At 36.6% G+C, this 15,832-nt stretch overlaps 1 protein-coding gene across 1 annotated transcript; it reads left to right on the plus strand.

Moving 5' to 3' along the window:
* Nucleotides 1–6,363: 6,363 nt before the first annotated feature.
* On the plus strand, nt 6,364–8,404 carry LOC126751080 (uncharacterized). Its single transcript, XM_050461015.1, has 2 exons — nt 6,364–6,969; nt 7,040–8,404. Exons 1-2 carry the CDS (start codon nt 6,364–6,366, stop codon nt 8,402–8,404), a joined length of 1,971 nt encoding a protein of 656 aa, XP_050316972.1.
* Nucleotides 8,405–15,832: the final 7,428 nt, after the last annotated feature.

Consider the following 15,832-nt stretch of genomic DNA (forward strand, 5'->3'; position numbering starts at 1 on the left):
CCAATATTTTTTCATAAAATTTCAATATTTTTTCAAAAACTTTCAAAATTTATTTCGAAAATTTAACTAATTTTTTCAAACGATTATTTTCTCTGTTTTTTTTTTAATTTTTGCTAAAAACAAACTAAGTTTATTTTAAACTAAGTCCACTACACAACTCAAGCTTTCTTAATTCTTTACTTCTAATATATAAATAAATAAATATATAATTATTCGTTACATAACTAGTTAATTGTTAAATGAGTACTTGCCATTAATGTGTATAATTGTATAATTGCCAAGTATTTGCTATTCACAATACATGCCCACATATATACAAAAAAAAACTATATAAATCTGTAGTTGTAGCATATATAGTATATCTTTATATATAGTCGCCTTAGTCATAAGCAAGCAAAAAATGAAATTTTGTTTGAAATTTACAAAGTGAAGCATCTGTGCAACGAAATGTTAGAAAATTATTTTAGCGAATACCAATACAATAGCTGTATGTGTAATCATAAATACTCGTTTAATTACACTCGTACTTATAGTGTATTTAACTGCCAATAATGCATGTGATTTAATTATTTTCAACGGTGTCGGTATGTATTGTATGTATGTATGTATGTAAGTAGCAAGCGTTATGTATACGTATGTATGTACGATGCTATGTGCTGGCATAAAAGCGCATAAAAAGCTGTTTTATTTAAAATTGTTCTCTCAAAATGTACTTAGTATTCATTTTTGTATAATATTTATTTGTGTACAAAATTTTCCACTCACTACTTGATTTGTATGTAGTTATGTGTTTTATTATTTTTTTTTTACTCATACATATGTATATATGTGTAGCTTGTAGCTAGTGTTAATATTTTTATGTTCTTAATAATTAAAATTTACTCTTTATGTTTAATTTCATGCTGTGTTTTACTTAACTTTATTAGCTGGGTGTATTTTGTTTTTAATTATCGTAAGTCTTAGCAGTAAGCTCGCGTAATTAATTTTGCGCCTTTCCTTTTGTCAGTAATTTAAATTTTTTTATGTAAAATAATAACAAAAAATAAATAAAAATTAAGCGCGAAAATAAAAGTTTGTTTTCAAAATGAATATTTTATTGTGTAAGTGTAAAAAACAGTATAATTAGACCTAAAATAGTAATTATTGAAAATGAAAACTGTGTTGATCTGTTGCCAAGCAGCGTTGATGCGTCATTTAGTTTAAGTTTGAAACAGAAAAAATTGCATAAATAAATAGTTTTAATTAAGATAAATTTATAAAAAATATGTTTTCTGTGTATTTATAGTACATTCCAATGCATAAGTGAGTAATTGTTTTTTTTTATTTTATGATTACATATGAATTACCATTGTAGCGGTTACATTAAAGAATGTTTAGTCTTTAGTGTGTGTTTTTTTTAAATAAAACTATAATGTATATTAACATTTTGCAAGAAATAATAAACTTGTGTTTCACTCTGAAGGAAAATGACAGGGACATTTATTTGAAGCGCTAATTGATATAGTGATATGACTTGAATAATGTCTTCAGATATTGTAGTATCCTCCAAATTTGGTAAGCATACCTTGTCAAATGAAAAAGTTTTCCTTACAAGCATTTGATTCCGATCGTTCAGTTCATATGACAGTTATATGCTATAGTGATCTAATTTGGACAATATCTTCAGGTATTGTAGCATTGTCTTAGAAAATAATCTATGCCAAACTATCAAGGATATCTTGCCAAACATAAAAGTTTTCCTTACCAGTACTTCATTCGCATCTATACGCTTTTGTGATCTGGTATCAGTGATTTCAACAAATGATAAGCTGCTTCTAGAGGAACGGACGTATACAAAATTTCAGATCGATATCTCAACAACTGAGGGACTAGTTCGCGTATATACATACGGACAGACATCAAGCTGATTATTTAGATTAGGTATATAAGATAGAGTCTCCGACGTTTCCTGTTCGCTGTTATAAACATCGTGGCAGACTTAATTTACTCTATCCAGGGTATAATTGTATGATATGAAAACTATGTGATAAAGTGATGAAATCAAAAGTATGAAATTACTATTCAAAATATAATTTGTCTCTTTCTCTCTCTAGATTTCCCGCAACATTTACTAAAGACTTTTTAACACACTTATTTCATAAGTTATGTTACGTTTTTTTCTTTAGATACTAAAGCCTTTTTACCGCACTTTTTGTAATTTTTTTTCTTCGACAGGTGGCAACTCTGTTTTACGAACTTAAAAACTTCTGTACAAAATTATTCAGAATATGCCTTTATAAACAACCTAAAACTATTCTACATTATATTGCCTTTAAAGATGCATAAAACGGTGGCAACTCTCTTTTACAACATAAAAGCCTCTTACTATATTATTCGCAATATACGATCGTAAACAGCTTCAAACTACTGTTAACTAATTTTTACTTTTTAGACACATAAAAAGGTGGCAACTCTATTTCAAAAATATTGAAATTTAATATTTGTCCGTAAAATTTTTTCAACCAATTTATGCGTGAAATATTTATGCGAAAATTTTATTTTACGTTTTCGTTAGCTGGCAACCCTCTACCAAAATATGCTATCGTTCCAGAGAACTTTCTCTCTGTAAGGTGTTTAACGTTTAGCATCCGTTTTGTAACATTTTTCTTTCGAGAGATGGCTTTTGATTTTTTTAGACAATTAATTTTTTCAGCTTACCCTCAATGAAGACTCAGGATCCTCAAAGAAACCCACGATCCTCAAAGTAGAAATCCTCAAAGTAGAAACAGGATCCTCAAAGAAGACTCAAGATTCTCACAGAAGACCCAAGATCCTCAAAGTAGAAACAGGATCCTCAAAGAAACCCACGATCCTCAAAGTAAAAACAGGATCCTCAGATCTGCTACACCAAGCAGCTTGAGTTAGAACAATCACAAATGGATTTACTACATTTACCCTAACAGATCTCGGAGACTAACATGTAGTGATTTTAAACAGTTTAAGACCAATTTTTCAGAATCAAATTAACAGAAATAAATTTTATAATTTTTCATGCAAAGACTTAAAAAATTTTCCAAACATTGCTTGGAAATGCTATGAATATTTCACCGTTTGAAATGACTTCTCAAGCCAGTTAAGCCCGAGTTTTTCAAAATACTATTATGACTCAAAACTGTTGCCTCTCATAGGTCGATTTATACTTTTACTTTTTAGACTACTCTTGCATTGCTGTTCTACCTTAAGCTTTGTCGTGTACAACTTTAATAAAACGACAAAATAAAAAAAGCACACTTCCATACGCTCGCCAGCTAACTAAATCTTCACGCTGCAACTTGAGAAAAACACCAACAACAGCTTCAACAATTAATGCACCAGAACAGCACTCATCACAGTCTCATCACACACCTTGTCCAGAGCGTAGCATACCACACTAGCCCCAAGTGACCGCCAGTTGCTGTGTCGCCTCTTTTTCTTTATTTGGTGTGGTTTATCGGCGATGTTTCTTTGCGCAACTACTTAGCGGCGTGTGGCGATTAAAAGTGACAAGTGGCACACATGTATTATGCATGTACTTATGTACTAATTCTGCCACAAGAATGTCTGTGTATGTGTGTGTACACTTGGCATACACTTAAATATGCCACCACAAGCTTTGTATGAAGCAATCCAACAATAATCGATTGGGGAATTAGGTAGTCAGCTGGTAGTCGCTAGCGCCACTTCTTCGTGGAGACACTGTGATAGTGTTGCCATGTAAGGAAAAGTTGTTCCCAGTATAATATAGTGACATTGTAGTGTTGACTTCGCAATATGAATAATGATATTTCATACAATTTTCTCGTTCATTTACTGTAGTCTGTACAGCTAACTGAATTAAGTTACTAAACTTTTCCTTACCTTTCAATAGTGCGAAGATGGCGCTTGCAACATTCGATAAATTGATAGCTTGTATTTCAATATTTTCCGAAAAGTAGAGGTTCCAAGGCACCTCAGAACAACTAATGTATTTTAACTTCCTTGCCGAGAACGAATGCTTCCTTGGCATCTTCGGAAACTATACAAAATCGGCTCTAAACAGTTCAACAAATTTTCCTCTTCTGGTAATAAGACTCTCCGAGTCACTGCAGAAAGTTAAAAAGAGTATATTTCGTTACAAGCCGAACAACATGAACGCATAGGCTATGTAAGTCGATGTCTGTACATATATACCCGAAGTCTGACATCCTCAGCTTTTGAGGAATCGATCACAAATTTTGCATAAATCCTTTACTGCCCGAGAAACTGTTGGTATCGCCGATATCGAATCACTATAGCATTTAGCTACCAAATAAAATAACCAAACAATGTCAAGTTAAAAAATGTTCACACCCTTTAAGGAACAAGAACTGTTGTAAATATTCTGAGGCTTGTAACATTTCTCCTGCCTCTGGCTTCTAATATTTTTGTCCACCATCAAAATGTTTGTTATAACGGCGCTTAATTATAGATGTGTCAGTCCGCAAGTTTTGTCCCTTTTTGACTTCGCTCTTTTTTCCCCAAAGTAATGAGTTTTTAATGCTGTACCATTGTTTTTGCTGTTGTTGCACTGTACTCTTTGCTGTAATCATGTAAAGTTTTTACTGGCCGTTGTGCTATTGTTGTTGTCTCTTTTTTCTAGCCGCTATTCGTATGCGCTGCAGCGTATAGTTTTTCTAGCCTTTAACCGCGCACACGTCCACCAGAGAATTGAATGGGGAAATTATAAGCAACAATAACAATAATGCCAGGCGCCATCAGCAGCACTAAGTCAGGGGTTAGTTAAACATGCGGCGCACATGCCGGTCGCGTTTGAGCAGCGCGTTGCCACATTTAACCTCAAAGTTCAGGCATTAAAGGCAATTAAGACGCGTGTGCCAAACGATTGGCATGCGGCATGTGGCAAGTGGCACGTTGCCCCTGGTAGATTGAAGCGCATCGCAAAACGGTGGGTTCAAGGCTACAAATAAAATATCGCAACGAGAGAGTTAATTGCATCCTGGTTAAGGTCTTTGGAAAAACGACAAATTTTTTAATTGAGGCAGATAATTGGCTTTACATTATGCGATAAACTCGAGTTTAAGGTCTTCAAGTAGACATTTAGCTGCTTATTTGCATATATTCTAATGAAATTAGGTGACTAATTGAGTTAATTAAGTTTACGTTATGCGTTTAACTCGAGTTTAAGGCTTTCAAGTAGATATTTAGCTGCTAATCTGATCTGCCTATACTCAATTGAAATTCGCTGATTGATTGAGTTAGTTAAGTTTACATTAAGCAATAAATTTAAGATCTACGAATAGATATCTAGCTGTTAATCTAAATATATACAATTTAAGTTTGAGTTAAGCGACAAACTCGAGTTTAAGGTCTCTAAGTAAATATTTTGCTGCTAATCTCCACATAATTTATTGAAATTGCGTTGCTAACTGAGTTATTTAGTGTATATCATACCATAAACTCGAGCTTAAAACCTTGGACTTGCGAAAATCTGAGTTTTGTTTAACAATAATGGTAAATTAATCGTTATATTGGGTAGTCGAAAAAGTCTTTTCGTATTTCTAATCAAACTTTAGCTTATTATTTTTATATTTGTAATGAACTTTAATGAACCAAACGACATCTGTTGACAACGACATCAGTTGACAAAATACGAAAAGAATTTTTCGACTACCCAATAGTTTGGATCTTTTGCTCAGACACTTTTCACTAAACCCCGATTTTTGGAGTAACAAGAAGAACTCGATATGACATATGGATATCTAGAAACAGCGAACCAAACCGCATTGATATGACATATAGATATCTAAAAACAGCGAACCAAACCACATTAATTGCTTTAAAGATTCATAGTCGAACAAAATATTTATAGAACAGTTTCTAAGCACATACTATATATTATATTAGTTTATCAGAGTTTCTCTTCGGCCGCTGAAAGTTCCACTATTAATAATTAAGGTATGCCATATATAAAACACCTCTGATTTCTTCCTGAAAAACATATCCCAAATGGTTAATTTTAGTTAATTGAATGTAACAACACATAACCAACGCACACAAATGGACGTGGGTGTACATGAGGCTCAATATGGCTGCGTTGTACACACAAACTCCACGACGTAAGTAAGAAATCCCGCTGAATGAGCAGAACACAACTTTTAACAGCTTTTCTCACATTAAGTTTGCATAATTAAGGGACAGTGCTTAACCCAAACACCCATACATAGCTTATTATGACACACCTGGGAAACAATTAGCAGCTACATGCGACACCTAGCGTAAGCGTAACGGCATTGCAAATATGTATGTTAAGCAATAAAAGCGGTAAGTAAACAGAAATTAGCGCCACACACTCTGGCAGCGGAAATAATGAAGCATGAATGGACTTTTGGCTGCGCACTCGCATTACAGCTACTCACCCAAGTGGTCAAGTGCGAGCAGGGCACAGACGGAGCCGAGTTGACGAACTACAGTGTGCTGAATATCCTGCAGAATGTGCGACAACTCCACCATTATGACCAGCTGGTGTTTGCTCACAATCGCAATGCAACTTTAGGATCGGCATTCGTGGCACAAACACAGACGGAGCTGGAGGAGCCAGAGGAGTTGGTAGACTACGATAACTTTCGTCTAAGCGCTAATGCGGATTATGAGGAGCAGTTCATACGCAAAGTGATGTCGGAGCTCGCAGTGCCGATTATATACATCAACGAGTTGAGCGCCGTTCAGTTGAGGCAGCACTTTAGAGTGGAGCTCTTATTGTTGGTGTATTTGGAAGAGTCATTGGAGGCGCAGTCAGGGCTATTCAAAACGGTAGCGACAAGTATGAAGCATAGAACACTCTCGAATATTTTATTTTTAATAAACAACGACAACACCACGGCGACCTGTGATGAGCTTTATCTGGAGCAACTTTTTCAATTTTGTTGGCAAAGCAAAATGATAAATGTGGCAGCGTTGTGCTCTGACTATAAGGTACGGATATAATATAGCGTTTAGCATATTTTGTGAATATAATTGCAAAATATTTTCTGCAAACTTGCAGCGCACAAAGCAATTCTACAGTTACACACACTTTCCAGTGTTTGCTTTGGAGTTCAAACCCTTGAACGCCTTACAACTAAAAGACGAGTCCATGTTTCCGGACCGCCTTCACAACCTACACGAGTTCGAGATACCCTATGTAATAGGTGGCAGAGAACCACGCATTATTATCTACGAATACAACGGAAAACAAATTTTGGGCGGTTCCGTTGGCCATTTCTTCATCACTTTTGCAGCTAAACACAATTTTAAATTCTACGAACCGCCAAATTTGAGATTCACGCCCGGGCAACAGTTAGTTGAGGCAGTGCGCAATAATACCGCTGAAATTTCGATCGGTCTTGCGTATCCGAATATACCCCTTGATGGTTTCTCTTACCCATACGAGCAGGTGAATTGGTGCGTTTGGTCGCCGGTCGAAGCGGATATACCGAATTATGACTTCTTTTGGATCGTCTTCGAGGGTATGACCTTCGCGCTGGCGGTCGGCGTCATACTGCTCATATCCGTTGTGTTGAGTTGCGCCCTCTGGCAGCATGACAAGAAACCGGACTTGCTGCGCTTTTTCATACATGACGCTTGCCTACGCGGCGTTTTGGGTCAGTCATTTCGGGAGCTCAGTCGCGCACCGTTCGTTATACGTTTCATTTACTTGCAAATCTGTGTACTTGGCATATTGCTGACTACCTCGTATAATGCCTACTTTGCCACCTATTGGACGAGTGCTCCGAAGGTGGCGCCACTACGCAATATCGACGACATACTGTATTCGAATAGGAAGATATTCGTTTTTGCGCCCGAATATATAGAGTTGATTGCACGTGCGGCAGACTTGCGAAAGTATATTCCGATGTTTTATGTTGAAAAAGATTATAAAACTTTCCTATCGACACGTGACACTTTCAATACAAAATACTTGTATATGGTGCCAACGACTAATTGGCAAATTTACAATGAACAGCAGAAAGTTTTTACCACACCCTTATTTCGTTTACGCACCGATATGTGTTTCTATAATAATGTACCGATGTGTTTCCCCATTCACAGTAATTCGATATTTTCGCAAATCTTACAAGACATGATTTTGCGGACGGCTCAGGCGGGTCTAACTGAGTACTGGAGGCGTAGTGGCTTTCTGGAGATGCTCAAAGCCGGACGTGTGAGTTTGAAAGACTTGAGTCGTCGAAATGAGTTCCGCGCCATGGCAGTGGAGGACATGAAGTATGTCTGGATGGGTTATGGCACTGCTTGTGCTATAATGACAACGGTATTTCTGGCTGAGCTCTGCTACTTTCGACGCAAGCATGCAATGGCTTTTTTCGTAGAAAAAATTTGGCGTCGAATTTGTGGCAAAAAGAAGTTGTAGACAAGCTGAATATAAATTTTATTAAATAAATGTATATATTCCGTGCCTTCGATTTTCTTTTTGTTGAAATGAGTTAAGCGTCCCCAATCAACCCGGGATAAAATGGCGCACCCTAACAAAACCACTGTGTACACCACATGATCACCAATACACCGCATATGGGAACAAATTGGAAACTACCATAGTCGCTGACACCACACTCATACACAACACAACTTACCACACTACATCAACCCACTTAGCATAAAGGATGGCCCCTGAGCAGATACGACATAATTAGTTCTGAACTATCCGATGCCCCACTGCGCCGCGTCAACACTACCTTTGGCTCCGATCCGCCCGCGCCGACTTATAGCAAACCATTGGAGAGTAATTCGATTCCAACACAATTTTATATAATATCGCACAGAACCATTTGTAAAATAAAGAATAATTATAAATATATTGTGCTTTTCATAAATACACTGTTTTTTACTTTTTAAACCCTCGCGCGGGTGTGAGTGCAAATTGAAACATTTAATACACTGGTTTGTATTCCCCAATAAATTGGTTCAACATCTAATCACTTTTATATTTTTGACCTGACCGAAATAGTGCTTCCTGGAATTCTTCAGATGAAGACCCTTTATCCTTGATCCATATATCTCTAAAAATATTCGCAAACTCTGCAGAGCTTCACAAATAAGGTTCTGTATTCACCGAATACAAAAATTTGAACGAAAAAATCGCAATTTTATAAAGGAATATTCACGATCCTTTAAAATCAGAGTCGACTATTCATAACGAGAGAAGAAAGTATTCAGTTTTTACCTAAAAGCTGAAATTTAAATACAAAAATGGGAAAAGTTTCAGATGACCTCACTAAAACATGTTTTAATATTCGCTCCCAGTTGAGCAAATATGTTCACTGTGTATTTAACTATTGGACGTATCCTGGAGCTGCCTTAGGTTAGGTTAAATGGGTAGACCAATAAGCCACGTATAGACCAGTTTGGTCCTTTGCGATACCGAATAAAGTTCAGTTGCTAAGTCCAAAAGGAGTAGTCATCGTTTAGGATGATTGCGTTTGACGCGAAATTTAACAGGTGCTGCTTCCTCACTATCGATACCTCTTCCAATGTATCATACCTTGGGGTCCCCAGATGCTTACGGCGTAGTCTTGCTAATGCGGGACAAGTGCACAAGAGATGCTCCATTGTTTCCCCAATGCCCTACTCTAAACATTTCCTGCAGTCTTCTCGTTCTGTCAGCCTCATCCAGCGGGCGTGTGTCGCCACCAGACAGTAACCAGCTGGTATTCCGATCATGTTCCCACGGTCTCTTCTTTCGAGTGCCAATAGGAATTTTGTGTACTTCCGATCTACCGTTTTGCAAATGACTTTTGCAGTTTTACAACCAGGTAGCTCGTTCCATCGGGTTTTGAATTTTTTTACCAGGCTTCCACAGCAATTTGCTGTCCAAGACTACTCCAAGGTACTTGGTGTGATACTTGAGTGAGAGTTGTGTCCCATATTAAAGGAAAACCCCATAGAGGAATTTTGTGATTTCTTGTGAACACAAGCAGTTGTCTTAAGTAACAGTTAAATTATATGATGTAACTCACAAAACCAAAATTTTAATTGATCAATATAATTGAAGCACCCAGTATAAAAGAATCTCACATTCCTGAACATTTGGCAGAAGAGTAAATTCTTCTACATACCTCTTATATGTACCATAAGAACAAATAACTTACACACACAGCCACATCCATCCATGCCTAACACCCCTTATGCAAAATTTCGTGCTTTTCAAATTTTTCAACACCGACTCTTTGTTCGTTCCACCAAATCAGCGCTGTTTTTGGAAATTTTTCAAGCAAATTTGCAACGAATGCTCCTTTTTCGTGAGCTCAACACATTGTCTACGGAGAAGATTAGCGGCCAATACGAATTGGTCGATTTGCATGGCCCGAAACACCGCGAAGCCAACAACTTGACGGCGTTGGGCGATTACAAGAGAATCTTTCGAAGCCAATTAGGTACATAAAAAATTGTTATGTGCAGAGAATTGTTACAAACAAGACCGACAGTGTTCTGCCCACTTGATGTGAGATAAAGACTGGTGTAACGCTTTTATGGCTTAGACATTTTTTTACGACCCTCTAACGGTGCAGCACAAAGGGCGAACAATGACATACAGGAGGTTGCCCAACTCTATTGAAACAGTGAACTGATTGTTGAGAGTGCTGGGGCTTTTATTAGAATGATTTTTTAAAGTCTATTGAGCAGTATTTGCTGGGAGCCAAAAGCAACTAAAGAGAGAGAAGATCTTCGGGCAGTACTTAGATGCTGCCAACACGCATTCGTATGCGTTGCATTCTAACATTCACATCTGAAAAGGAGAAAATTATGTCAAGCTTCTCCCCATTTTTCATATATTTATACCTTCTTTTATTTGACAAGATATCTTCATAAAATTTGTCATAGATTTGTATCAAAACGCCACAATTTTCTAACAAATTTTTCAGATTGAGCCAATATTCTGATTCTTTTTTAGGCTAATCTAGTATCCTGCTGAGACCCTTTCAGCCTACTCTCTCTAATTTAGATTTTTTGTAGGCAAAAGTTCGGAAAAATCAGATCTAATGTTTAAGTAATGCATTTGTCAACAGAGATAACTTGTTTTGAGTTTCATGCAACTCAAACTCATATAATTTCCTTATCAACGATATTAAAACACTTTACTATGCTCTTAATTTATTCACCTTTCTTTTTAATTAGCAATTTCTCATCTGTTTCACAGGCAGAAACTTCATTTCTCAGCAGCTGCATTCAAACTCATAATATTGCAACTTTACAAAGCAATTGAAATTGCTATATAAGTGATAGTAAAAATTTGCCGTTCCAGCAATTCATGCGTATGCATAATGACCCAGTAGGAAATATGATGCAATGACGTAGAGCTCAGCACATAACTGCTAGATGTTGAGCTTAACTTGAAGCTTAGACTCATGAAATCCAAGTGTATTAATCTCCCTACACGAAATCGATTATAATTTTTCCGAACCGCAATTGTGACTTAAGCCTCTTGTTCAAGGAAAGCACGAGGTTTCGTTCGATAATACAATTTGACTGAGCTTTTCAAAGGGTATTCTTCAACTTTGATATTCCTCTTTTTTATTTCTATTCGGCATAAGACATTTCGCCATTTTTTTATACCCTGCGCAAGTCACGAAAGTGGTAAGACCCTGAAGGAACCGTGGAATACCCAATAATGTATATTTATAAATTGTGTGCGTGGCTAGCTCAATCGTCTGTGAGTGATTTTATGTTTACCTTCACCCAAGTTAATAACATTTGTTTACATTTAGCCAACTCAACAACCATTGACCTTTTCAAATGACACCTTCGTTTACATTTTCTAGGTCTATGACCATTTTATGGAGTTCATAATCCCTTTGTTTACCTTTTATATTGTTAATGATCCGTTTGTTTACCTTTAGCCAAGTCAACAATCTTTTTTTACATTTAGCCAAGTACACAACCTTTATTTATATTTTGTGAGGTCAGTCACCCTTTTGTTTTGTTTTTTGCACACAACATTTTGTCTTCAAGAAACTGTTCTATTGTCGGAAAGTACATACATTAAAATCCCCGAACAAATTGGGCAGATTGAACCACTTGCCATGCAAACCCATCGTTTCAAATTGAGCTCTTTTAGGAAAAACTTTTTTATTTAACAAAATACCTTCACTAACTTCGGCACAGATTATTGTCTAGGCAACCCTACAATCTCTGAAAATAATGTTCGGATCGCATTACTATAGCGTATGGCGATCATACAAACTCACCTTTATGACTTTCTTACTGTTTTACGAATATGAGTTGTATTTCGTAGAGGGCAGCAACGACTCACTTGCTGATAGTAAGTACTTGTGGCAAATGTGCGTGCGAATTATTACCACCTGTCAACATTATACATTATACGTACGGACATAACATATTTGTGGTTGTTGTTTGATTTTTTTTCTGACTGAGCTCCCTGTTGTTGGCCGGCTGGCTGCCAGTGCGTGTATAACAAATAAACAACTCATCGTTAAATGCGTGAAATGTTGCTGCCACGCATCTTTGTCTTTGCAACTCACTCAGCAGACACAACGACGCATGCGCGAAGACGCTTGTAAACACCTCTTGAATCTGCCACTAAAGCATATTTACACAATGCGCTTAAATACTTGTGTTGTTGTCGTTGTCATACCGTGTAGGTTGCTCAAAATGCATACGTCCACACTTAAGCGCATAAGTACATAAGCACACAAGCCTTCAGATAAGTCTTAAAGTACTCATCATATTTGCGTTATTGCTATTTTTTTGATGATGTTGCCAGCGTTTGTTAGTTTTTCACTATGATAATCATCGGTTTTACGGTTTTCCTGCCTCATTTTTCATCGGCCAACTTAAATGATTATTGCTGTTGTTGTTGTTATTTCTAGCCCGAAGGACCTGCCTTCTCAGGCATACATGCTGCGTCTATAAAAAATTACTAGTGTTGCTCACACGCTGCGCTGCTGTCATACAAATATGAATTGAAATGAAACGGAATGTAATGAGTTGCGATGAAATATTCATTTATTTGCACATTTTAATTGAATAATGAAACACCACGCAGGTGATCGGTGTAAATTTGCCGGTGCATGTAAATTTTCCAGCAAGATATTGGACGGCAGAAAATTTGTGTGAGTTCTTGGACGAGCTTTTAAGGATTTTGGATTTGGAACTCTATTTTGATAGTTGGTACTGCTTTTAGAACAAAGATATTCTTATATCAGAGTTTCCATAGTCCAGGCGGCTCATGTGATGTATGTACTACAAGTATGTCCTTGTATGTTCTATATACTTATATAGTAGTTTATGGTTCCAACAGCTCTCATATTTATGAGGAAAATTTTTGTAGCTACAATGTTGAAAGAATCAACAGAACGCGCTGTTGTTGAGATAAGTTCATAGTCTAACGATCCCATCACTAAAACAGACTAGATTTATAAATCAACTATTATAAAGTAGAACCAATTAGTAGAACAAATTAGTTGCCTTCAAAAATGATCCATAGTATACATATGACTTCACAAACTATTTAAAAAGGAAAACGTATTTCATAAATATTGCAAAATTTCAATAGAAGTTGTTGATTTGGCAAAATAAAAACAAAGGTTGTTAACTTAACTTAATGTAAACAACGGTTGTGGACTTGGCTAAATGTGAACAAGAGGGTCATTGACTTCATAAAATGTTAACAATAGGGTCATTGACGCCAAATGTAAACAATGGTTGTTGACTTAGCTAGTGCAAAAAATGGTTGTGGACTAAGCTAAATAGAAACAAAACGGTCACTTACCTCATGAAATGTAAACAAAAGGTCATTGACCTGATAAAATGTAAACAAAGGGGTCATAAGCCCCAAATGTAAACTAAGGTTGTTGACTTGGCTACTACAAAAGATGGTTGTGGACTTAGGTAATGTAAACAAAACGGCCACTGACCTCATGAAATGGAAACAAAGGGTCATTGACCTCATAAAATGTAAACAAAGGGGTCATAAGCCCCGAATGTAAACTAAGATTGTTGACTTGGCTACTACAAAAATTGGTTGTGGACTTAGTTAATGTAAACAAAACGATCACTGACCTCATGATATGTAAACAAAAAGTCATTGATCTCATAAAAAGTAAACAAAGGACTTATTGACCCATATGTAAACAAAAGTAGCTCTGGTGAATGCCTGCAAAATAAGAAAGCTGACATATTGTGATTTTTCTTGCTCCAATTTATTCACGATAAACGAAATAAGACTTTCTTATCTTTTTTTTAAGTGTAGGTTTTTCTACAACGAATATGGATTTCTTCAACAAAAGTATTTCAGAAAATAATCGAAAAATCATTCTCAGCTAAGTTTTATACACTCACAAGTTTCAATTGCTCATTATGAAAATAGTTTGAATACATACAATTTTCGTTTTCTCGCGCAGTTTAAATGAGAGTTAAGGATTGGAACAACTTTTGTTTTGTGAAAATTGCCCTTGTTGACAAGCCAATGAACTTATAAATTGTTTTTCCTTAACAAAAGAACACAAAACGCTACTTAGTCAGCATTTCACTTGTATGATCGAACCAAAAACGAATATAAAAAAGGCCAGAAATAGCGCCGGAAAAACGGTGAGAAACGAACATTTCAAAGTCATAAAATATGCAATAAACATTACGAAAACAAGCAAAGTATTTACTAACTAAAGCGGTCGTAAACTGTCTAACTAAGAGCAGAAAGAGCGACAATAATAGCAAAATAATAGCGAACCGAAAAACAACTACACTAACAACAAGCGCAAGACGAATAATGAAAATTTACAAGACTAAATGGCGCAAGAACAACGGCAACAACAGCATTGAGGACAACAACAAACAACAACAATAATAATAATGTTAAGAGACGACAAGACGAACATTAACGAGCAGTGGATGTGCATTGATGTTAAGTACCTGAGCGCGCTCGTCACGCTTTGGACAGGTGATCGGGCCAAAGCAGGCAAAGTTCGTTGCTTAAGTCTTTTGTTTCATATCGATTTTGTAGATTTGGTTTTGGCATTTTTTTTTTGTCTGCTGCTCTGCTGCAATTTTGAGGCGATTTATTTAGCAAATGGCGTTCAAACTTGCTGTTGTTGCGAGCGCCGTAGCATCTGCTCGCCAAAAAGACACCTAACACACGACGACGCGCTCGCACGCTGGGGACAATGTGGCACCGCAAAAAGCGGACAAAATCATCACCATTGTACTTGCGCATTTCGTGTACGATTTTACCGTGTCTGCTCGACTTTGTTGCGCAAAGCATCAAGAGTCAACGCCAATAGCCGGCAGCGTTGTGACAGTTGCGTGCAACAAATGCACAACACTTATTGTGGCATGCCTGGGCCCAGCAGTGCCTATATAAATGAAATCACTTAGCTTGGCGGCTTGTTAAACAACGAGGTTACAGTTTGGAGCGCTTCAAAGCGACAGCGTTGGCGCATCATAGACGCTGTTGCTGCTGTTGTTGTGCTGTGTATTAGTGCGTATGATGCACGCTTGGTAGCCAATTAAAAGTTGGAAAATCACAATGTTGTAGCAGAAAAAAATAGCAAAATATTGCAAATATGCAATTTCGCAGTTTTAGGTTTTTATTTTCGCGCCACTGATGTTGCAACACATAACAAAAAGATGGTGCGTCCATAAAATCGCTCGCATTGACCTCTTCCCAAAAATTTGCCACAACAATGTTGTGCGAATCATCGCAAGACGAACAAATTAAAATTCTTTTGACGCAAACACGGCCGCGACACGTCGCAAGTGCCAATTATTTATCTATATTACATACATATACATATATATAAAATTATTATAAACCATATAAATATAT

This window comes from Bactrocera neohumeralis, chromosome 2 (assembly GCF_024586455.1).
Source record: "Bactrocera neohumeralis isolate Rockhampton chromosome 2, APGP_CSIRO_Bneo_wtdbg2-racon-allhic-juicebox.fasta_v2, whole genome shotgun sequence".
NCBI classification, from domain to species: Eukaryota; Metazoa; Arthropoda; class Insecta; order Diptera; family Tephritidae; genus Bactrocera; species Bactrocera neohumeralis.